General features: G+C 44.2%; 1 protein-coding gene across 1 annotated transcript in view; it reads left to right on the top strand.

The window, feature by feature from the left end:
- rev3l (REV3 like, DNA directed polymerase zeta catalytic subunit) overlaps positions 1 to 23,849 on the top strand; it is a 70,309-nt gene that overhangs the window by 34,116 nt on the left and 12,344 nt on the right. Inside the window, exons 4-16 of the mRNA XM_084559923.1 lie at positions 180 to 340; positions 4,275 to 4,416; positions 4,538 to 4,632; positions 5,443 to 5,547; positions 7,587 to 7,671; positions 12,123 to 12,265; positions 13,249 to 13,377; positions 15,008 to 15,242; positions 15,853 to 15,995; positions 17,013 to 20,865; positions 21,245 to 22,170; positions 22,778 to 22,863; positions 23,037 to 23,162. Coding sequence (XP_084416049.1) covers positions 180 to 340; positions 4,275 to 4,416; positions 4,538 to 4,632; positions 5,443 to 5,547; positions 7,587 to 7,671; positions 12,123 to 12,265; positions 13,249 to 13,377; positions 15,008 to 15,242; positions 15,853 to 15,995; positions 17,013 to 20,865; positions 21,245 to 22,170; positions 22,778 to 22,863; positions 23,037 to 23,162 — 6,229 coding nt within the window. The remainder of the gene's footprint in view (positions 1 to 179; positions 341 to 4,274; positions 4,417 to 4,537; positions 4,633 to 5,442; positions 5,548 to 7,586; positions 7,672 to 12,122; positions 12,266 to 13,248; positions 13,378 to 15,007; positions 15,243 to 15,852; positions 15,996 to 17,012; positions 20,866 to 21,244; positions 22,171 to 22,777; positions 22,864 to 23,036; positions 23,163 to 23,849) is intronic.

The following is a 23,849-nucleotide window of genomic DNA, read 5'->3' as shown; positions in this document are numbered from 1 at the left end:
AGAACTAAGCCGTACATTTGCTAATAAACATGTTTACAAGCACTGTTTTTCTTATTGAAGCTATATTAGGAAGATGATCATTGCTATTTCAAAGGATGACTGTATTCATGCCTAATCGTTGAAATAACATCAGTGTTATCTTTTTTTATTCACGGCGCAAAACCTTTTTGTTGTTGTAGAGTGTGTGAGCTGTTACAAAGCGGAGCAGTGATGAACAAGAATTACCAACCCCACGAGGGCCATATCCCCTTCCTGCTGCAGCTCTTCATAGACTACAACCTGTACGGCATGAACCTGGTTAATTTGGCAGCTGTCAGGTTCCGCCGGAGCCAGAACCAAGGTAAGGAGCAGTTGTTTTTTTTGCAGAACTAAATCCTGTTGGCTGTGGCTCTTCAGTTGCAGCACCTTGGCTACTGTCACCCTCCTCCTCCTCCTCCTCCTCCTTCTCTCTCCTCATTAGCTACGGCTATTTGTTCTGGACCCTCCCTTGTTTCCTCAGCTGCCAGGAGCACTGGTTGAAGCCTGGAAATATTCAAAACTAATGAGTTGGTCAGATATTGACATTAGTTAGACTGGTAAGCTTTCCCACATGTATTTTCTTTGGTACCTGTGTGCACCGCTTTGCTAATATTTCTGGCCCAGTTCCTCCTCAGGTCAAACATTTTTATTTGGTTTTGAGGAAGCAAACACTCCGTGTCAGAGAATCAAAATTAATGTTATCCTTCCATGCACAGTCCATATCGACTAGCAGTTATGTGCTAAACTTCGACAACCTGGCTACATCCTAACGCTGACTTCTAACTGTCATTTCTATAATAGGCTCCTTCCGTGCATTTTAGTAAATTATTTGGAATTGACAGTGTTGCGTTACGAACATGGACTACATTATCAGAATTAACTTGGAAGTTTTGGATAAATTCATTAAAGGGGAACTACTGTTTTTTACAACCTGGACCTTATTTCTGGCATAAAATACAATCGTTTACTCACCCATATAACTTTTATGTAATTTGTAGTCCTTCAATTAGATCTGTGTATATCCATATAGTGGGAGTGACTGGGGCACCGAACCACAGCCTCTTATCTGTCGCGAAACTCGTTAATTTCACCAAAATAACAATAATAACAGGTAACTCCGGACTCAACGGGGAATAGCACTAGCGTACGATAGCAAAATATTGGTGAAATTACCAAGTTTCGCGGCAAAAAAACGCCTAAATGCGTTATTTAGAGGCTGCGTTTCGGTGCCCCATTCACTCCCACTGTATGGATATATGTTAATCTAAATATCTCCCGAAGGAACACAAATTACACAAAAGTTATATGGGTGAGTGAACAACTGTATTTTATGCCAGAAATAAGGTCCAGGTTGTAAAAAACAGTAGCTCCCCTTTAAGAGTTGTTCAATTAGACTGATTCTATGAGGTCACAGTAACTTCTACTACTACTACTACTTTCTACTTTCTGCTTCACTTCGCCAAAAATTCTCCGAACCGCTACAGTCAATCTTTCCTCCATGTGTTCCGTCTTTATTGGTCCAAAACAATCAATTCAAAAATTGCGGATAAATACTAAAAGCAGAAACACGCTACCACCAAGCGGACCAATCACAACTCTTGCTGTGTTTCATTTCTGGGGAGGTGCACGTCAGTCTACAACGTTAGGGTCTACGCTATCGCTGTCGCCATAGCTACGTCTTCAAATTGAGGCAGAAGCCTAAACCTCCTATCAGTCCTCATTTCACCTTTGCCTCAGGATGCCTATGTAGCCCCTTGAAAGCTCTCCGCCTTCTCACTTCTCTTCCCGTGTTTTGTCTTGCGGGTCTTGGCTCTCTCTGCACTAGCGTTCTCTAACCTCTTTTCAGTTCGCTTTGTGTCTCTTGTTCGCTTTACTGCTGTTCACACAAGGAGTCCAAAGCATGATCTAATGGAAGAACACCCATTGAGACATTAGTATTCGTTTGGAGCCCTGTTTCAGGCAACTTGATAAATTTAAAACCCATATTCCCTCTTTTTTTAGCACTCTGACAATTCCCAGGGGAAATGCTGCTAAATGCTCCACTGTGTTCACATTTGTTTTTTTTTTCTGTTTACCATTAACCGCCCAGCAGGTTGAGAACAGTGGCAGCCAGATGTGACTGGGATGTAGTTTACTCATAACAGTGAGAGTTCACCAAAATATTGGACTTGCATACCGTGAAACCGACACTGTAATGTTCGCTGAGTAATGTGCTTAGGAGTTTAGTGGATTAGGATTTATGCAACAGTGCCTGAAAAAGACGTACGCCATTTCACATGCATATATAAAAACAAACTTGAAGGGGAACTGCAGCGGCAGTCAGAAGTGTCTTCCTCAGATTATGGTGAACCTGACATCCAAAAACCTAACGCCACTCCTCCTCCGGATGGAGACTAAACCCCTAATTGCCAACTCGGTTTGATCACAGCTTAGTCCTAATCTCAGACCCTCATCATTTCCAGTCCGACCTTTCTCCACACTCCCATAGCGCATCCCGCCCCGCAGGACTGCATTCACGTGCGAGGGCATTAATGATTCACGACAGGAAATTCCACACTTGAATTCAATAAAGTTCTTTTATAAAAATCCTCACGCCTGATTCCCCTCCAACAAAAGCAGGGTTCCCATGTTTGATCCACCTCTGCACTGATGCAATCGGTGGAAAGAAGGCTCCGGTTCCTCGTACAACAAAGAAACCAAAATGCCTCCAACAATAGGTACACCTGTTTACATTTTCTTCTCCCCCTCAGGCTCTGACTTGAAAGCAAGTTCTTAATCTGGGATCAAGTGGCAGAAGGTTATAAGTGGCTTGGCTGATAAAACGGGCCAAATGTGAGTCCGTAATGTGTTTTGAAGCCCACAAGTACCGACCTTCAAAATACAGAGGTGGAAAAGTACCCAACTTACCAGATTCTTTGTTTCCTCTTCACCTTGGAAAAAAAACAACCTACCTAAAAAAAGCATCTGATGGCCCGCCTGAAGAGATGGTGGTAACTCTGTTGTCATTTTGCGACTTGAGTGTGGAACTTCATTGTTTCCAGAAACACTCTAAAGACAGGATGCCACCTAGACGGCTGTGTGACTTCACCATGTCACCACCCACACTGTGGGGGTGTTTGCCACTATCTGTTCTTGTCCCGTACTGTGCTCTTGTGAAACATCTTCCCAAGTACTGTTCCAGTTCAAAGTGCGCACGTGACCGTGTGCGGTCCAAATACCCCACCTGTTTATCGAGGACGCATCGAGGGAGGTAACTTGTGTGGTCTTGGTACAACCGTGCATCCCAGAATGCATTTCACGGGCGTCCTTGACTACATTGCAGTTCCATAAAAATCATAAAAAAATCCCGTCATAATCTATTTTTACCTGTCACTTTAATTTTTTAAAATGATAATAATGCAATTCAATAGCTTTCAATTTTCATTCAAATTTCATTAACTTTAAGTACTTTTTAAGTATTGACAGTATTGACTTTAAATGGTAGGGTTAAAAAAAAAAGTTTGGGCTGCCGACACGTCTTGTCCGTACTCGGACCGGGACTGCTAGTGCTAACGGCTCTTAGGTGGCACCGTAGGGTTGAAGTGCTTCAGTGGTATGCAAACTCTTTTATTTTGCACAATTTGCACAAAAACTCATCAGTCCTAGCAACGTGCTTTCATCCGATTCCTCCATTTTGGTAGCCGTGAGCTGCATAGACATGTGTATATATATATATATATATATATATATATATGTGTGTGTGTGTGTGTGTGTGTGTGTGTATATATATATATATATATGTCTATGGTTAGCTGAGCTCTGACGTGTGCATCAGTGTAATCAGTGTACGAGGAAATTGTGCACTGACAAAAGTTCCGCGATGTTTGGATCGCAAACTGCGATTAGAGACGAGAGCCAATTAATAAGGTCACTCGCCACCAAGTGGTCAGGGGTGTGAGTTGCAATCTGTCAAAATGACGGATGGCCTTCAGATTTTTCTGTCACAGTTTTAAACAAACGACGGAATGACGGAAAATATTCGGTTAACGCGACCCCTGATACAGTATAAGTGACATAATACTGTAGCTGTACTGTAACTTAATATTTACTCCAGTGAAAACCAAATGATGAATTTATTTTTCAACATCTGTACCACCGTTTCATCTCCAGAGAATTAAGAGAATAGAGATGCCTATTAGACAGGCAATTCTCCTTAGAGAAGCACCACGCTGCCATTACCTTCATGTGCGTTATGTCTGCGTGTTTGTGTTTTCCAGAAGAAGCAGCAGCAGCCTCGGACAAGCCAGCCTCTAACAGCCATCCCAGCATTAGCCCCTGGAAGATCCCCTGCACCTCCAAGCTCAACGACAGCAGCCTGGGCGGCACGTTTGTCCGCTGGGAGGAGAACGCCATACCCTGGTGAGCCCCGCATGCACGCACCCTGCTGCGTCAGATCTTAGCATGTAGTAGTTTCTTTCTACCAATTTTGTCGTTTTTGTTTTAATACTTAAACACTTTTTTTTGTATTAATTGTCTGCAGCTCCTTAGTTCTGGATCAGGTGGAGAAGCAGAGTACCTGTGAGCTGGAGGTTGACGCTGCGGCTGTGGACATACTCAACCGTCTCGATATTGAAAGTAAGTTTACTTCCGGCAATATTGCATCCAACGGGGGCAAGGAAATAAAGGTGAAATCGAGATGCAGAACGTTTAGCTCACACGACGGATTGGTTACTATTGTTCAGACTGCCTCCCTCTGTCTGCCCCCCCTACATCAAAATCCATTAGAAGTGTCAAACATAAACACTGTGGAGAGGACCTAACACCTCATGTCAATGGGGAGCACAGAGAGGAAGAGATTAGCAGAGATTAAAGAATCCACGATGGAGGGATGAAACTGAGCAAGGCCAGTAAAGCAGATGGTGTTGTCTGAATAAGCCATGGACTCCTATTTGAACAAACACAAGTTTTGTCCCTTTACCTGAAGCCAGTCACAGAAGCTACATGTGCAGGGTTTGTTGGTGGAGCTTTTAAAGAGCATGTTTCGGTAAACGTGTCCTTGTCAGGGTGAAGGCTTCAGGTCATCCCAGAAGTGCCAGTTTTGCTGAATGGTGCGTTTGTGCGTTAATGACAGTACTTGAAGTATCCAGTGAGTCCTTGTGATTTAGATCAGACTGTACTAAGAAGCGTAAACCATTCCAAGAATCTGTCTCAAAGTGAAGAAAGGAAAGGAGAGGCCACTCCAGGGCAGGCGGAACATGTGTTCTGACTCACACTTTTCCATCTGCTGCTAAAACTGGCCTTTTGAAAATACAACTACAGCATTTATGTATGTATGGGTTGAGTTCTGGTGTCAGTTTGACTGGTCAGCGCCGTCACGCCTTAACGGTGCAATGGTAGGTGAGCTGACACTCATGGTCGTGTGCTGTGATTCTCGCTTGTGTCCAGATCAGATTGGCAGGAACCCAGGCCTACAGGGCATCTGGGAGGATGAGAAGCAGAGGAGGAGAGAGAAGAACCAGGCCTCCCAGATCGAAACCCCCGAGTCACAAGGTGAGGAGATTCACAAGAGGAACTGTCATTTCTGTTATTTTTTTTTTTCACTACTTTGATCGTACATAAATTACTCACAAAGCTTTTACTTTAAGTTTTGTGTCCATTTTGTAAAGTGTGCTGGCAGAAATATTGTTATTAGACTGTAAAGGTAAAGGCTCAAATACACACTCGTACTTCTTAATAGGAAACATAGAGACAATAAGAAATAAGTAGAATATCACCACTCCGTATCACTAGGTTAATAAATATATTCATATAACACTTCACATTTTTAAATACAGGACTGTAGTCTTTGTGCATCTTTCACATATTGTACTCTGTAATAGTAATGTCCCACAGTTGTCATACAATCAGGGATTGACAATTTGTGGGCGAACTGTTGATTTGTTTAAAACCAACAATCTACAGTGTATCCGGAAAGTTTTCACAGCGCGTCACTTTTTCCACATTTTGTTTTGTTGCAGCCTTATTACAAAGTGGAAATTCTTTTTTTTGAAGTATACTTAAAGTATACCACAACTACACTCTTCTATATACTACTAGTGTACTAGTTATACTTCTAGTCCACATTTTTAAGTTTATAAAAGTATACTTTAAGTCAGAGGTTGCACTAGACGTTTTCGTTGTCGGTCATTTTGACTGACAGGGTCATAAAAATCCCGTCATAATCTATTTTTACCCGTCACTTTAATTTTTTTAAAATGATAATAAAGACACATTCAATAGCATTTAATTTTCATTAAAGTTTCATTAACTTTAAGTACTTTTTTCAGAACAGTATTGACTTTAAATGGTAACAAAAAAAACAAAAAAGTTTCGGATGCCGACACGTCTTGTTCGTACTCGAAACGGGACTGCTGTTAGCCGAGCTCTGATGTGTGCATCAGTATAATCGGTGTACCAGGAAATCGTGCACCGACAAAAGTTCTGTGATGTTTGGAACGCAAACTGCGATGAGAGACAAGAGCCAATTAATAAGGTCACTCGCCACCAAGTGGTCAGGGGTGTGAATTGCAATTACTTATACTCAAGTATACTTAATAAAATGAACTTTAAGTATACTACTTTTTGCTAAGGGCAGCCTTTGCTCAATACTTTGTTGATGCTCCTTTGGCAGCAATTACAGCCTCAGGTCTTTTTGAATACGATGCCACAAGCTTGGTACACCTGTCTTTGGGCTGCCCATTCGTCTTTGCAGGACCTCTCAAGCTCCTTCAGGTCGGATGGGAAGCGCTGGTGACTCCTTTTGAATCATTCTGCCACAGCCTCATTGTTTTCAGATCTCATTCTTAGAGTCCAGTGTAATCCAAACTGAGATTACACTGGATGGTCCAAAGTATGACTCAAATGACCTCTGACCTTAAGTTGTAAGATGATGTTATTATACATTAAGTTGAACGTCAGAAGTGAATGATTGTTTCAGACGGGCTTAATGTAGGTCTAGAATTTCAAAAACCATGTGTACAAAGATTTCAGTTCAGTGGCGCCAGCCTTTCTGTTTGTTATGACAGAGTTGTGTTTTCAGGCAATCCAAACTCTTTTGTGGCTAACTGTATTGTTCCATCATGTTTAGCTCCTTATTGTTGTACAGCTGTGGCATCTGTCTTAATTTTGTTTCTGGATCCTCTTTAAGTGTAAGACGGCATTTGAGTTTTCCATTCCCTCCCACAGGTCACGGTCATCATTCTCAGAGCTGTCCGGATGATTTGGGGACGCAATTTCGTCTACTAACCATAAACACGAACCTTAATCTCGCCAAAGTTATCTCCGTACGCACTGTCATTGCTGTCATAGCAACAGGTTGATAAGTAATCACACATGAATCTGCTGTTTTCAGGCCTTCATCCAAGCACGCAGGTTTCCTTGATCTGAAAAAGCGAGAATCCTGTTATGCAAAAGGAAATTTAAATTTATTTCTATAAGTTTGACTGACAGCAAAATTACCCAGCCATTACCAGCATACTTAACTGCTATTACCGACCAAAATGTTTTAATTGTAGCTCAGAATTCAGTGTCGTTTGTCTGATCTGTTCCAGATCGTGGTTTTGTCGCTTCGACGGAGAGCGAAAAAATCTTCATGAAGAGGTTAAAGGAGATTCTGAAGGAGAACGAGTTCGACGTGTAAGTTCATCATCCTTCCTCTGACTTAACGGTAAATAGGCTCAGCACATTTCAAGATAAATTATGCCTGAGAGTTATTGCTGGACGTTTGTCCCAACCCCTGAGGAAACCCAGAGTAGTTGGAACAAAGCTGGGATTTGTGGAAGAGAGAAACGATGTACGGGAATAATTACAAGATGCTTCCAGCCTTAGTGGAAAAAATGTCCCCCGACGTTTTCTCAGACCACATGAATATGTGTTTTTTTGCATCTTTAATTCTTTGTATTGAACTGTAATGAAGGTGTTGCCTCTCAGCTGCAACATCTGTGTCCGCCTCCACTTTCTTCTCAAGGCGGAGAGGGAGGGAGTGAAAGCAGAGCTCGGGTGGAACGGGAAAGGATGGATGGGAAAGTGAAGTTAGAACAGATGTAGTGGAGAAAGAGGTGGTGAAATGATGTTGCTGAGGTTACACACCCCCTCCCTCCCTCCCTCCCTCCCTCCCTCACGCTCCCACCATGTACAGCAAGAAAGTATTTCCTGTTATGAATAAAAGTACAGTTGGCCCGGCAGCCGTGAGCGCCGCGGCATCTGATCCAGATGGCTTCTATTCACTAACCTCCGATATCAAACAGGAACAGAGGGAAAGGGGAGAGCAGTGCAGTGTGGGAGCCGTGTGGGCTTTCGGTGTAGAGCAAGTCCCGTCTTGAGTGATGGGGCACACACACAAACGCACAAACACACACCCGGACACACACACGGACACACACACAGTTTGCTGGCTGCTCTCCCACTGCCTGGCTGTCCCAGTCACTCGCTCTGTTAATACTCACACACAGTCTGTCACTTCCTTTCCTTTGGCTTTCCCTTGCTCTATTATGCACTGCCACTGTTGCTACTGCATTCTCGGTGTCTCACTTGGCACTGCGGGCGTTGTTGGAAATTTCTCATTTCCTTCTACTTTCATGCTTTTCTTTATTCCATGCTATCACAGGTTTCCACTCGTTCCCTCTGAGATTTTGCTGCAACCTTAAATCAATCAGTCATTCAGTTGTAATTCGTCAAAAAAATCCATCTCCCCCTGTTTTATTACATGTATATAACTATTCAGTACTATTTGAAATGTACTATTAAATTCTCTGTCCTCTTTTCTTGTCCTATTTATTGTTTCCGATTCCATACTTCCACCCTGTTTTACCCAAACTTCACTCTATGCTGTGGAAAATTGGGATCTTTCCCACTTGAGAAACATCTACAAGGCCAAAAACTCTTGTTTTTTTTTTTATTGGTTCTGACGAACGGCAGTCGTGCCTCTCAAACCTGATTGGTGGATCCATTCTCCCTCCCTGCCACTGCCCTGAAGCTCACTGTCCTTTCTGCCAAAGGAAAAATACCCAAAGCAAAGGATGAGTCTCCTTTTTTTAGATCAGTGCTTCTCAGCTTTATTGTTTTGTGACTGGAGCAAGTCTGGGAAATTAAAGGAGAACTACTGTTTTTTTTACAAGCTGGACCTTATTTCTGGCATAAAATACGATCGTTTACTCACCCATATAACTTTTGTGTAATTTGTAGGCATTCAGGAGATATTTAGATCAGCGTATATCCATATAGTGGGAGTGACTGGGGCACCGAAACGCAGCCTCTAAATAACACATTATCTGCCGCCAGACTAGTTCGTTTCACCAATATTTTGTTATGATACTCTAGTGCTATTCCCCTTTGACTCCGGAGTTACCTGTTATCATCATCCGGGGTCTGTAGGTCAATCTACAGATGATGTCTTCTGACCTGGATGATGTCATCTCTGAGCGCCGCGCAAAACATTCAGCCATGTTTTGCACAGAAAATTACATCATCCGGGGTCTGTAGGTCAGTATACAGATGATAACAGGTAACTCAATGGGGAATAGCACTAGCGTATCATAACAAAATATCGGTGAAATTAACGAGTTTCATGTCTGATAATGCGTTATTTAGAGGCTGCGTTTCGGTGCCCCAGTCACTCCCACTATATGGATATACGCAGATCTAAATATCTCCCGACTGACTCCAAATGACACCAAAGTTATATGGGTGAGTAAACGATCGTATTTTATGCCAGAAATAAGGTCCAGCTTGTAAAAAACAGTAGTTCCCCTTTAAGCAAATTGATTTATGAGCAGAATTTGATTTATTGCAGATTTAATCCTATACAACGACCAAGTAGAAACAGACTTACAAAACAGCTATGGGGCCATTTGGAAACAGTCCATTACGTAGCTCGGCCTTCAAAGGGCACAGGCACGTTGATTTTGACGCTGTAAATGGTCCCGGCTGCTTGCCAGATCATGTTACAGTTGCCATTAGCTATATTATATTATAATGTAAGTTGGGCCGTGCCTGTCACCCAAGAAAATAAATCAATATTTACTTGCGATGTCTTATTTTAGTTAGTTTTTGTCTGCTATTTGTGTCCAATTTAACCCCAAAAAACATATTTTTATTGCTAAAGGCCTTAAGAGCCCTAAAATAAAAACCTTCGAAGAAATTATTTTTCTTCTTCCTATCCTTTAATTGGTTCACAGTCATCATGTGAGCCTGTCAGATTTACCTCGTGACCAACTCTATTGATCACGGTATTGTCCTAACAGGTCAGAAACACTAGACACGGGTAATATTCTCCTTATCTTTCTCCTTGTTCCACGCTCTCCCCATTTTTCCTTCTTCAGCTTCATCATTAAAACTCTCTTACCATAGCAGACCCAGTGAAAGAAGAAAGAAGGGGGCGTGGCTTTGGTGGTGAAATGTGTTAATTGCTGCGGTAATCTCTTGACGCCTGCTCGGCTCCCTCCCTCGATGCCTGCAAAGTTGCTTGCTAGCAGACTAATTAAGAGACAGCCAGACAGTGGCACGTGTGCACCGAATCTCCGGAGCCCTTTCCTCATGCGGCCCGGCAGAACTGAAGTCTCTGAATGACAGTGAGACTACAATAAAATCTCACTCACCGTTAGCCTAAACTCTGACTTTAGAGTTGCACCAAAACGTCAGTTGCTGTTTTTATAATCGCCCGTGAAAACCCTTCATCATTTATCAGCCACGTGCTGCTCATTCATCTTTTAAAGTAAGTGGAAGGCTGCCCAAGAGGCTGTGACTTTATTAGCATTTTGTCTTCTCCTCCACCAGTTCAGCGCCTCTCTCTGGCCTGACTCCAGTGGAGTGTTCCTCTAGGCAGACGTGGTGTTATGTTGCGTTACCTGTCCGTCCTCACAGGAACCCCCTCACCCCCCCAACACCCCCAGTGTTTTCAGCGTATTACGTCAGAATGTGTTTGACCCATGCACGCCTGCAGTCACAGGAGCAACAGGGGCTCAAATCAGTAGCTTGATGGCATGTTGTATTAAATTAAACCTCCCCGGTGCTACGTGGGATTTAAACCTACAGCCTCTTGGGCGTAAGCTCGGGCTCTAATCTTCAAACTTTCTGAAAAGCCTGCCTACAGATGTTGCTTGGGTCAGCTCAGAAATGCATAAAATGAAATTCATTTTTTTCTCTTTATTACCAATTCTGCGAAATTTGTTCCACTTCCAAGCAGCGGCCGCTTGGCTGGTCTACATTTCAATATTTCAGAGTCGCTAAGTGGGGAGTTGCTAGGCGATGCGGCGGGGCAGCATGGCTAAGGGAGCATGATAGGCAGCTTGTAGCTGAGAGCGATCTGGAGGGATACAAAGCCCAGTTGGCCGCCTGCCCATTTTCCATTTATATTCCCTCGCCAACACACACACACACCACTTAGTTGCTCACACACACACACACTCACCAGACAAGAGACACTCTCTACACTTGTGCAGCCCCCACACAGACAACCCTCACATAGTAAAAGGAGCACTTCCCCTGATTACGACCCACGGTAAAGAGATGCTAATTAAACATGACTGCGTGAGGGCAGATACCAGAAGGTTCCTCTGTTCTGCCGTTCAGGTGACACAGCCAAAGAGACGGTGCTGCTGAAGCTTGTATTTTTAAAATATTGTTTTTTAAAGATTTGGCCATCCTTCACTTTCAAATATAATGATATTCAGCATGAACATTTGAGAATATGTTAAATTTCACCTGATGGTTTTAAAGGGGAATTACCGTTTTTTTACAACCTGGACCTTATTTCTGGCATAAAATACGATCGTTTACTCACCCATATAACTTTGGTGTTATTTGGAGTCGTTCGGAAGATATTTAGATCAGCGTATATCCATATAGTGGGAGTGAATGGGGCACCGAAAGGCAGCCTCTAAATAACACATTATCTGCAGTGAAACTCATTCATTGTAAAAAAAAAAAAAAAAAAAAAAAAAAAGTAATTCCCTTTTAACTCACTCACTGCTAGGTCTAATAAAATGTGACGTCATTAATTAGTCATTGAATCAAATGTGTTTTATTTGTGTCTGTACATGTTGTGCTTGGACAAAGAAATTATCTTAATTCTGCCTTTCTCCACTCAGGACACAAGATACATCTGTGGGCGATGGGGACGACCAAGAGGATTTCATTGGGGAACTAACTCTGCATTTGGACCCCCTGACCCCAGGTGGACTGCAGTGCACCCCTGCTAATGCAGTGGGGACGCACAGGGACTCACAACCAGGTGCGGGCCAATGTTTAGAGTATTTACTATTGGAGAGGTAAAGTGTCATAATGATTATAGGACTGTGTCCTCTACTGGGATTTGGCGTACATTGCGATGATGATGATAATGACATAGTTTTACAGCAGAGTAAGGGTTGCCTTTGTGTTCAGATTTTTATTTTTCGGGGGGAACACTGCAAAAACGTCAAGCACAAGGCTCGAGATTATAAAATTCATCTCACTTAGAGGCAGTTAAATTTATTATATACTTGTATACATTCACCATAAAGGTTTTCAAAGAGTGTCTGTTTAATAATGATTTGTCCAGCTTTTTCTGAACACGTGCACTATGCAGTCCCACCTTCATTGTTACTCTTACCTCTTTATTTCTGTGTAATACTTTATATGTTAAAATATTGAGGGAGAACTACTGTTTTTTACAACCTGGACGTTATTTCTGGCATAAAATACGATTGTTTACTCACCCAGATAACTTATTAAAATATTGGTGAAATGAACGAGTTTCCCGGCAGATAATGCGTTATTTAGAGGCTACCTTTTGGTGCCCCATTCACTCCCACTATATGGATATACGCTGATCTAATTATCTCCTGACTGACTGCAAATTACACAAAAGTTATATGGGTGAGTAAACGATCGTATTTTATGCCAGAAATGAGGTCCAGGTTGTAAAAAACAGTAGTTCCCCTTTATTGTTATAATCTAATTAAAGATGCTTTTAGTGATAGTTGGAGAGGTCGTAGTGTTTTTTTCTGGGCAGGTTGACCGTCTATCACTTCCACCAAGTCAGGGGTTGAAAGCATGACACTGTGTGATTAGCATTAGACTAATCTGCAGGCTCTGTCTCTGCCAAGTCTCCTGCAGGAGCAAAGAAACTGCCAGAGACAGCAGTGGCACACACACACACATTGACCTAATGTTGAACTGTGCTGTGTTGGTGAACCACTTCATTTTAGAACCTCTCTCTGCTCTTGTTTACAGACTTTGTAAGGGGCAGTGGTAAAGTTCCAGACGAGGCTGTTGTTGATGAGGAGGCCATCCTGAGTGTCCTGGAGAACAGTCAGACTTTTCTCCCACCCTCGCAGACGTCCAACCACTCCCCCCTGTTAGGTATGAGTCCCACTTTCTCCTCTCTTTCTCATTTTTCCATTCTGTCCTCCTTAAAAAAATAAATAAATCTCCTGTCGTGCAATTCCTGTTTATTCTTTAATGGTCCACGGTGGAACGCTGTGCTTCCGCTCCCGTGTTATAAGATAAGATAAGACTTTATTTATCCCCATGGGGAAATTAGGGTGTTACATCGGCAGGGAACAACAGTACAGGATACAAAAAACAGAATAAGGTAGACGAGAGAAACTATATAAAAGTAAATACATTATGGTACAAAAACTTATGGTACAAAAACTACTTGCATATTGCATCAGGTTTTCAGTAGCTAACTGAAAGTTAAAAGAACCAACTAGTGTAAATAGAGGCTTCAGGTGGTAAGGAGATGTGGTAAGGAGGCTTAATATACATATTGACATTCATGAATATCTTGAATAAGACAAACTCTAATAGGAGTTGCACCAAAAATTGCACTAAAAAGACATGAGGTAATGACAGGGATGAGTTGGTATATATTGTGCTCTTGTAATGCTGATGTTAAAGAGTCTGACTGCTGAGGGGACAAAAGACCTCTGGAAGCGTTCCTTCTTGCACTGTGGGTGCGGCAGTCTTTGGCTGAAAGAACTTCCTAAAGTCCCAACTGTCTCATACAGGGGGTGAGAGGGGTTGTTCCTGATGTTGGACAGTTTAGCCAACATCCTCCTCTCCCCCACCTGCTCCACTGAGTCTAGAGGACAGTCCAGGATGGAGCTGGCCCTCTTGATCAGTTTCTCTTTTCGTCCCCTCTCCGTGACTCCGCCACACCAGCAGACCACGGCGTAGAAGGTTGCCAATGCAACCACAGTGTCATAAAAGGTCCTGAGTAGTGTCCTACACGCCCCAAAGGATCTCAGTCTCCTCAGAAGGTGGAGACGACTTTGTCCCTTCCTTTATAGGACATTGGCGTTGTCCGACCTGGCCTCTCTTCCCAGCAGACTTCAAGTTTTATCTGGTTTTCTTGGACCTCTGGAAGAATGCCTTACAGTCATAGACAGTTTGCTCCAGGGATTGCTTCTTTCTCCTTATAATATAATATAATATATATATATATAATAATACTACTGTACAATGAAAATTACACCTGAACACAGATGTCATACTTTTGCAGCATTACTATAACCAGCATAGTTTAATCTTCCTAGTGCAAGCTCTATCTCTGCCTGTTGAGAAATTAAAGCTACGTGGTTTTCCTGGTCTAGAGTCACAAAAATGCTCTGAAGAGAAAAAAGGACTCCATGACAAGATTGTGTTTCCAGTTTGCATCAGTGAAAAGCAGTAAATCATCATAAAAAGAAAGAAACACTGACTCTCTTTTCTATGTGCTCTAGTAACTATATGCTCATTCATGTGATGTGTTGACAACCTGTTTCTATTCTATTTATGACGTGGCTAAGTTATGTTGTGGTCAAAAGCTAAAATAAGAAAGTTGTTTTCAAGCTAAATAAAGTCTAAGGTTTAAAGACGAAGCCAGTTTCTAGCTGTGATTAATTGGCAGATTTTTAAAATGCTTCAAGTTGTTGTTTTCAGATTGATTTAACAATTTATGTTTTTTTTTGTTTTGTTTTGTTTTGTTTTGTTTTCATCGTCTGTGTAGACAGCAGCCAAGACCAAGCCATCATTGATTTGTTGGTTGGCCTAGAGGACAGTTGTTTCTCCAGGACCCCAGTCAGGCAGAGTTCTCACTCCTCATTTGCCGGTGCTGGAGCCTACCACTGTAACAGCGACGAGGAGGAAGCAGGGCCCGAGCTGGACAAAGAAGAGGCAGAGCTCAGTGTCTTAATGTCTCAGCGGTGGGACAACGAGCCTCCTGAGGCCTCATCCTCATCGAGGCAAGTTTATATCTCTGTCGTCTCTATTATTACTCGTCTTTCAGAAACACCCACCCATTTGTTCTTGTTCTGCTTTTTCTCACAGAAACATTTCCATCAGTGACTTAATTTAAAAACAAGTGACAACAACTGCTTTTTTTTTTTGGTACCAGCTTTATTGCAGATTGTCAAAACTGAAAGTTGAATTTCTGGTCAGATTTGTAAACTTCTGCTGTTCTTGTACGGTTTGTGCAACGTGGATTTCGTTATTCAATTGAATGCTAGAGAACAGCCCAAATTGTTTAATAAATTGCATTAAAAAAACAAGATTTGTTTTGGTATCTGTAGGGAAATGGGCTTAGGTATTGTCATGGCAGGAGTATTTAAAAATGGAGCCAATAACCAACGTTAGATTAGGTTAAAATTTGGTGTTCAAGTCAATCTTGGAATAGTGTTTGCCCAGAATAATTCAGTCCAAAGATCAGGATAAACTAGAATTAATTTTAAGCTTCAATATTTGTTTTCAATCTTAAGCACATACCCAAACCTTTACACAGTGATCAATCAGGAGATGGTCATCCACAGTGAGCTGTGGGTTTTTTAATCAGTGTCACTGTCTGTGTGTGCATAGGCCCGCTGTGAAGGAGACAGAGGACGGCTTCAGTGACGAGCAACAGGAGTCCTGTGATGAGGACATGGAATGGAGCGGGAATAACTCTCTGTTTGCCAACTTGTCTATCCCCCAACTCGATGGAGCAGCAGATGAGAGCAGCGGTGAGTCATCTTAGGCTGAGATACAGTGAAATGTCAGTTTCCTTTTACACCCATCTTACTGGCCCTGATGATTGATGTTCTATTAAAGGAGAACTTACTGTTTTTTAACAACATGGACCTTATTTCTGGCATAAAATACGGTCGTTCACTCACCCATATAACTTTTGTGTAATTTGTAGTTGTTTGGGAGATATTTAGGTCTGCGTATATCCATATAGTGGGAGTGACTGGGGCACCGAAACGCGGCCTCTAAATAACGCATTATCTGCCACAAAACTCATTCATTTCACCAATATTTTCTTATTGTACGCTAGTGCTATTCCCTATTGAGTCTGGAGTTACCTGTTATCATCATCTGGGGTCTGTAGATTGACCTACAGACGCCGGATGATGTCTTCTGACCTGGATGATGTCATCGCTGAACGCGGCATGCACCCGCGACGGTCGGTTTGTTTACCTGTAATTTGCTACTGCTATGGTTCGTCCACAACAGTAGCAGTAACAAAATATTGGTGAAATGAACGAGTTTCGCGGCAGATAATGCGTTATTTAGAGGCTGCATTTCGGTGCCCCATTCACTCCCACTATATGGATATACGCTGATCTAAATATCTCGGAAACAACTACAAATTACACCAAAGTTATATGGGTAAGTAAACGATCGTATTTTATGCCAGAAATTAGGTCCAGGTTGTAAAAAAAACAGCAGTTCCCCTTTAAGAACATCAGAAGACAGATGTGACAGCTGCTGCAGAATGAAAAGTTGGGTTAACGACAAGTTGGGTGTATGATCTTATGTCGTTATGAGGGACATGAGATTTAATATAAAGCTAGGTATTGTAATTGATTCCCTGGAGTTTGAGTTGTTGTCCACTTTGAATATTTGTTAGAGTAGACGTGAAAACGTTGAATGAATGTGTGCATTGTTCTACCTTTTTCCTCAACTTATTTACTATGGTTTTTACTACTTTATGATTTTATATATGTTTTTTTATGTTTCATCTGTTGTGTTGACAGATTCCTCCTTAACGGACAGTGGCTCCATGTCCCAGTCTTCACTAATAGTCACAGAAAAGATGCTGGGGAACAGAAATCCCTTCCCCGGGGAGACGATCCACCCCGAGCCACCTTCCTCAGCTAAGATCCTTCTGGAGTGCAAGCACGCTGAGCACAGACCACTTCACGTACTGGACACGGAGCAACCACTTGATAAGCACTTTCAGTTAAAAGGCAGCCAGGACAGCAGCAGTGAATGTTCAACAGGGTTCAAGGTTAATAAAGAAATGCCCTATATCCTTCCCGTTAAGCATCCCATTCCTTGCAAAATACCCAATCCCCCTGAGGGGTCGCCCGTCTGCATGGACAAAGAGGATATACGGCCAATATACACCTACGACAAGAAAACCTCTATAGCTTTGGATAAGACAGACCTAGAAAGTTTCCCATTTGGTAACGGAAAGGTTACTAAGAACAGGAATAAATATGGCAGCATAAAGAATGTAGAAACAAACTGTCTGTCCATCCTTCAGAACCACAGGACTTTCTCTCTCTGTTACTCTGAGCTGAGAAACTGCTCGGCTAAGACGGAGCTGGAGCTGAGCACGATGGACAGTAAAAGCCCCATTCTGAGGAACATCAACGCGGCCCCGTCGCTCATGAAAGAGGAGGAGTTTCTTGATCCCCAGGAGGATGAAATGGGTCAGGACAGCGAGGAGGGGGATGTCGGCGAGCTCAAAATCAGGTACGAGGACTATCAAGAAAACAAGACCGAGAGGACTATCGTGGCGCAGCAGGAGGCGCACTACAAGTTCTTTCCCAGCGTCATCCTCTCCAACTGCCTTAGCAGGAAGAAAGCCGGAAACAAAAAGCTGCCCGATACCTCCACCAAACTAGATCAGACCCAGCCTCGCAGGTCTAAGCTAAAACTGAATAAGAAAAGGTTAGGAATGGTCGGGCATACGAACAAATTGAGGCTGGTTCAAAGTTCTACCTCTGACGGCCAGTTTAGCACGGGTCCCGCTTCAGTCACGCCCATTTGTCCGGTCATTTTGGACACAGAGATGTTAGTTTCGGAGCATCAACCGGAAAAGCCAACGACAATTGATGCGCCGCCAATCGTGGAGGAAAAGCCCGTTTTGAACGAAGAGTCAGAAAGTGAGGAGAGGTCTGAAAGTGAACAGACGCAGCTGGTTTCAGGTCACGTCGACACCGACTCCACCGCTGTTTCTTGTTTCTCTGAGGAAGCAAGAGACTCGGGCGAGGACAGGCTAAGCCCGGTGCAGGATTTGTCTGCTAAAGTCACTTGCACTAAACCGTCAGCACTGCCCGGTAGTAAATACACCTTGAGAGCCAAACGAAAGATGACCTACGACGGCGAGGATGGAGAACACTCATGTGCCTCTGGTTCTAAAAACCCGGTCTCCGTCAAAGATCGGCCCAAGGACGGCAGTAATGTCCTCAGTGGGCAAGATCTGAAATATCAGAAAAGACGTAAGAAGGAACCTCCTATCATCATCAAGTACATTATTATCAACAGGTTCAAGGGACAGAAAAACATGCTGGTGAAGATGTCCAAAGTAAATTCGGAGGAGCAGTTGGTGTTGTTGACGTCAGACAAGTTAGAGCAGTATAACAAACTAGCTCCTTTAAAGGACTTTTGGCCCAAGGTGCCAGAATCCACAGCTGTCAGGTTCCCCGTCGCCGAGCCAAAGGCCAAAAAACAGCCCAAAAGAAAAGCAAGGGTCAGCGCTGCAAGCAAGAAAATAACAAGTAGCAACTCATCCAAACCCCAGATCAAGCGGGGCGAAAGGGTGAGAAGTAGTAAAGGCTGTCAGAAAGCCCCAGTTCTGCCCTCGTTGCCTCCACCTCGACCGTGTTACGGCGACGTAGCGGATGATCATGACACTAAGTATACGGATGTGATGGTGGAGTTGGGCTACCTCTCCGACAGATCCTCGAGCCCCACGGACTCAACGCCTCCACGTTGCTGGTCCCCAAGCGACCCTCTCATGGACTCCAGGAATTCAGAACAGCTGATAAATCCGCTCAGCGACCCGTGTCTTAGTTCTGCTTTTCAAAAGCCACGCGCAACGTCGTCAACCAAAGGGGCTCAAAGTAAATGTCAAACCGCCAAACCTAAGAAGTCTGCAGATGCTAAAAGGAAAGTAAGCAAACCTCCTGCTAAGACTTCAGAGGCAGAAGAGCCTAAAAATGAGAAATCAAGACAAAGCGGAAGAAAGGCAGCAGAAGAACGGCAGAGGAAGAAAGCAGAATGTACCGCTGAAGGTGCCGTCGTCAGTCCGACGGCAACCAGACCTAGGAGGTCTCGGAAAAAGAAAACCGAACAACCTAAAAGCCAAGACACAAGTCAAGACAGCTCCAAGCTCCTTTTCCCAGAGGACGACTTACCTCTTTCTGAGAATTCCTCTCAAGAAGTACCTCCGTATCAGCAGCTAGTAGGCGTGGACAGCAACAGCCAGGGCGGCTCCCAGGCTCCATCTACGTCAGACTCTAACTCAGCAGCTCGGTTTATCGAACCAAAGGCCGAGGACTGTGAGACTTCCATCATGGAGGTCAACCAAAGCTTTTCACCGCCAGCTCAGACGAAGCAGCAAGGATGCCAGACCACTGTGATAAAGGCAGAGGCTTCGCAGGAGGAGTCTTCAAGACCGGCGGTTAGTCAAACATCAATGGGGCATAGTAAAGACGCCCAACTGGCGGCAGCCTCCCCACACTCAGGCCCTAAAAACGGGGAGATCCCTACGCTTTCCGAGACGCCGTCCGGCTTAGCCGTGCTCAAGCAGCTTCTTCAGAGGAGGCAGCAAGGACAGGCTCTTCCCATACAGGTGGTTGGTGCAGACAGCCACTCGACTGCCATAGCTCAGGCAGCAGCACTCCTAAGTTCCACAACTAAAGCTACCAAATCCAGAAGAGCCCCCTCCAACGCTCCCCGGAAACCCAGGGCCCCAAAGTCTGCTCCCAAGGATAAAAAGCCCAGAAACAGGAAAGACAAGACGAGCACTAGTCAGCCGAATCTGTCCGTGAAGCTGGAGGGCAGCGTGTCGGGTGACTGCCCCCTCTTCCTGTCGGACGCTGGACTGGACAGCTGCAACTTCATAGAAGACAGCTTGTCCCCAGAGGTCCCGCACAACTACAGCTTTGATATAAATGCTATTGATCAGACAGAGTTCTCCAGTCCATACAGTGGCAGTCCGTTTGTCCTGACTGATAAAAGTTTACCAGCGAAGTTCCTCAGCGATATTAGCCAGGACGCCGTATCTGCTCAGGCGCCGGGTTTTGAGAAGAAACTCGACAGGCTCTGTAGTTCAGGAGAGGATCTTCAAAAGGGGTCCGATTGGCACAAAGCAGGGCCCATCAGTCCTGACATGTTTGACCGGCCTGAGAACAGGGAGTCTGTATCAAATCAATCATTGCTTGACTCCGAGAAAATCAAGAGCAGAGAGTGGGACTTCTCTTTAGGTAAAGCCCATACGCTGAGCCCCTTCCAAGACTTTCACTGTGAGAGAAAAGAGCTGCTCTTTTCAGCATTTGATCCTGTCCTACCGCTGCCTTTAAGCTCGGCATCGTTCCTCGACCACGAGGGCTCACCGACAGGTGAGCTCCTGGAGGGCATCGATGGACTAACATCCACTACACCCAGCAGCTCTCCAAGCTCCGTCAGCTCCTTATCGCAGGTGAGAGCAAGCCAGCTGCAGCGAGGGGCGGGAGGCGGAGGCCACATTCTCAAGCCCCTCATGTCCCCTCCAAGTCGGGAGGAGATCCTCAGCACTCTGCTGGAGCTGGAGATGTCGGAGGCCACTTTCCAGGAGCCCTTCTGCAGCGACCCCTCGGACGCCCCGGGGAAACCAATGTAAGATGATATGCAGCAATAATGCATATACAACATGTTCATGGACTAAATGTACAGAGATAGAAATGTACCAGTAAAATTGTGGCTGATTTATCCTCATAAAGGCGTAGTCCTATGGTTATTCAGGACAGAACACACAATCACAATGCAACAAGCAATGTCCCTTGTGGATAAATAAAGTTTATCTAAGTCTAAAGCACCAACAACAACTTCACAGATATTCCCATATCTTCATAAATCCAGCATTTGTTTGGCTCAGCTGAGTATAATCTTCAGGGCTTATTGTTATAAACATAATGCATGTGATTTATTCAACAATTTGCATTCACCATTTTTGATTGAAAGGTGAAGTAATCGCATCCCTTTATCTTTTCTCCAGGGAGGTTGGCGGCCGCAGACTAACAGTGGCTACCAGATTAGCTAAGGAGCTTGCAGAGTTCAGCGGAGACCTGTCTTTGGAGGGCCTCCATTTCTGGAAGACGGCCTTCTCGGCCATGGGTCACCCTGCTGCTGCTACTACTACCACTATTACCTCAACTTCCCAAGGAGCTGACGCCTCGGAGACGAGTAGAGACCGGGCGGAGCTTGGCGCGTCCTCAGGCGGCGACAAGAAGGTAGTCATTCTGCCCTGCAAAAACCCGCCGAGCCAAGAGCGCGTGCAGCTGTGGCTGGAAGCCAAGAAACAGTATGAGAGTTTACAGAAAGGGAGGAGAGAGACGGTGCTGCTGAAGAAGGAGAAGGTCGGGTTAGACGTGGAGGAGGGGAACCCAGACAGAACTGAGCATCCATCTGCATCCAGCTGCCCAGCAGTGCAGGTTGAACTATGTGGGAACCTTTCCAGTGCTAGGGCTCAAAGGAGAAAGAAACGTAATCTGTCTTTAATCATATCTCCCTTGGTGAACACGAACTCACAATCTAAATCTACAGAGACAAGTCCAGTTTCTGATGAAGGCAGCTTAGGGCTTGAGCAGGAGGACAAAGAAAAATATGATGATGATACTAAAACCTCCTCTCCAGAGTCCCCGGCGTTGCCTCCATGGCAGCAGTCCTGTCAGCCTTCCCCCTCAGGGCTCGACCGTGTCAGCCAGAGCAGCCCGAGTCAAAACTCTCCAGAACCACTATCACCCAGACTCTCTAATACCCCGGAGAGACTAGGGGGGGGCCACAGTCCTTCACCTCTCCATGTCGGAAGCAGGGAAGAGGGGAGGACTAGTCCCCAGCTTCTTCACAGTACCCCCCTCTTAAGGAGGCGGCGAAGAAACAAGGACGCTCTGGGCCCAGTGTGCAGCACGCCCATATCTGAGGGTAAGAAAACAGCAGTTCCACTCTGCCTGTAATCTGAATTCATCACAACTAATTCTTTGAATCATTTTTAACAAAAATTCTGCACACAGTCCCATTATTAAAGGGGAACTACTGTTTTTTTTACTACCTAGACCTTAATTCTGACATTTGTTGTCATTTGGATTCGTTCGGATATTTAGATCTGCGTATATCCATATAGTGGGAGTGAATGGGGCACCGGAACGCAGCCTCTAAATAACGCATTATCTGCCTTGAAACTCTTTCATTTCACCAATATTTTGTTATGATATGCTCAGTGGGGAATAGCACTAGTGTATCATAACAAAATATTGGTGAAATGAACGAGTTTCAAGGCAGATAATGCGTTATTTAGAGGCTGCGTTTCGGTGCCCCATTCACTCCCACTATATGGATATACGCGGATCTAAATATCGTCCGAACGACTCCAAATTACACCAAAGTTATATGGGTGAGTAAACGACCGTATTGTATGCCAGAAATAAGGTCCAGGTTGTAAAAAAATAAATAAAAATAAAACGGTAATTCCCCTTTAACATTCACTGTTGCTTCGCTCTAAGCTCTGCTCTTCATGTTCTTGTTTTTGCAGCAGAGGATCCCGTTTCTCAGAGACACCAGCAGAGGAGGAGCCAAGCGGATCCGCTGAGGAGAGTGTTACTTAACACACAGATAAAGGTCAGACTGCAGGTGTTTGATGTGTTCAGTGGTGTAAGAAAAACACATCATAATCAAAGTCTACAGTTTCCCAGTGGACCAAATCATTTTAAATACCACTAGAGAGTTATGGAGTGTTCTTCCCTCCATATGCTCTCCTTACGTTTCACATGTGTATCCTCTGTCATCCACAGAACCAGTTTGCTGCTTTGAATGTGCCAAAGAAAGATAACTCTCAGATTGAAGGGCCCAGCATAGCCAACACCTACGGCTTCAAAGTCAGCATGCAGAACCTGCGGGATGCTCAAGCTCTGCACGAGGTGAGCTGCACTTCTACTCTGGTCAGACGAGCCGTTTCAAGTTGTTGCGCTTTCTTCTCGGTTTGCCTCCTCTTCGCACAGAAAGGGCGAACTTATTAAAAACGTATGAACCTCCTGGATTTATTCAGATTCGTTCTTATGGATCGAAAGTCAGGTCGATAATTTTCTTCAGCACGCGTTATACCGCGTCCATGTGAGGTCCTCATGTGGAAAAAGGTGTTTTGGAGAGTAAGGGAAAACACTTGGGAGAAAGTTTGGCGAGATACAGCACCGCTCAAGAATCGCTTGGATGCTGTTTGTGTTGATGTTTCTGTAGCGTAAACCCAACCTTCCCCCATTTCTGGGTCCAGGATTGTTTTGGCGTTGGTCTGTTAGTCCCCTTCCCTAACCTCTAGTCCTCCAGGTAACGGATTACAGTCTCGTACCACGTGAGACCAGACAGGTTTCGGGTTGAGCACAAGCTGCCTCTGTGTAATCAAGGCTTCCCCAAGAGAAAACATTTCATACCAGCAGCGCGAGACCGGTACCATGACCTGGCAGTAACTAAAAACAGGATCAAATAAGGGAACTGATTTAAAGCATCGTCTTGGAATATTGTAGGCAGGGGTCGTACCGACTAGTCGACTTTACTGCTGCGCCACGACGCATTAAGTAGGGGGTGACGTGGGAATCAATTGTTGCTCCCAT

The sequence above is a fragment of the Chelon labrosus genome (assembly GCF_963514085.1).
Source record: "Chelon labrosus genome assembly, chromosome: 14".
Taxonomy (NCBI): Eukaryota; Metazoa; Chordata; class Actinopteri; order Mugiliformes; family Mugilidae; genus Chelon; species Chelon labrosus.
The sequence above is the reverse complement of the archived record's forward strand: the minus strand, read 5'-3'. Positions and strand labels throughout refer to the sequence as shown.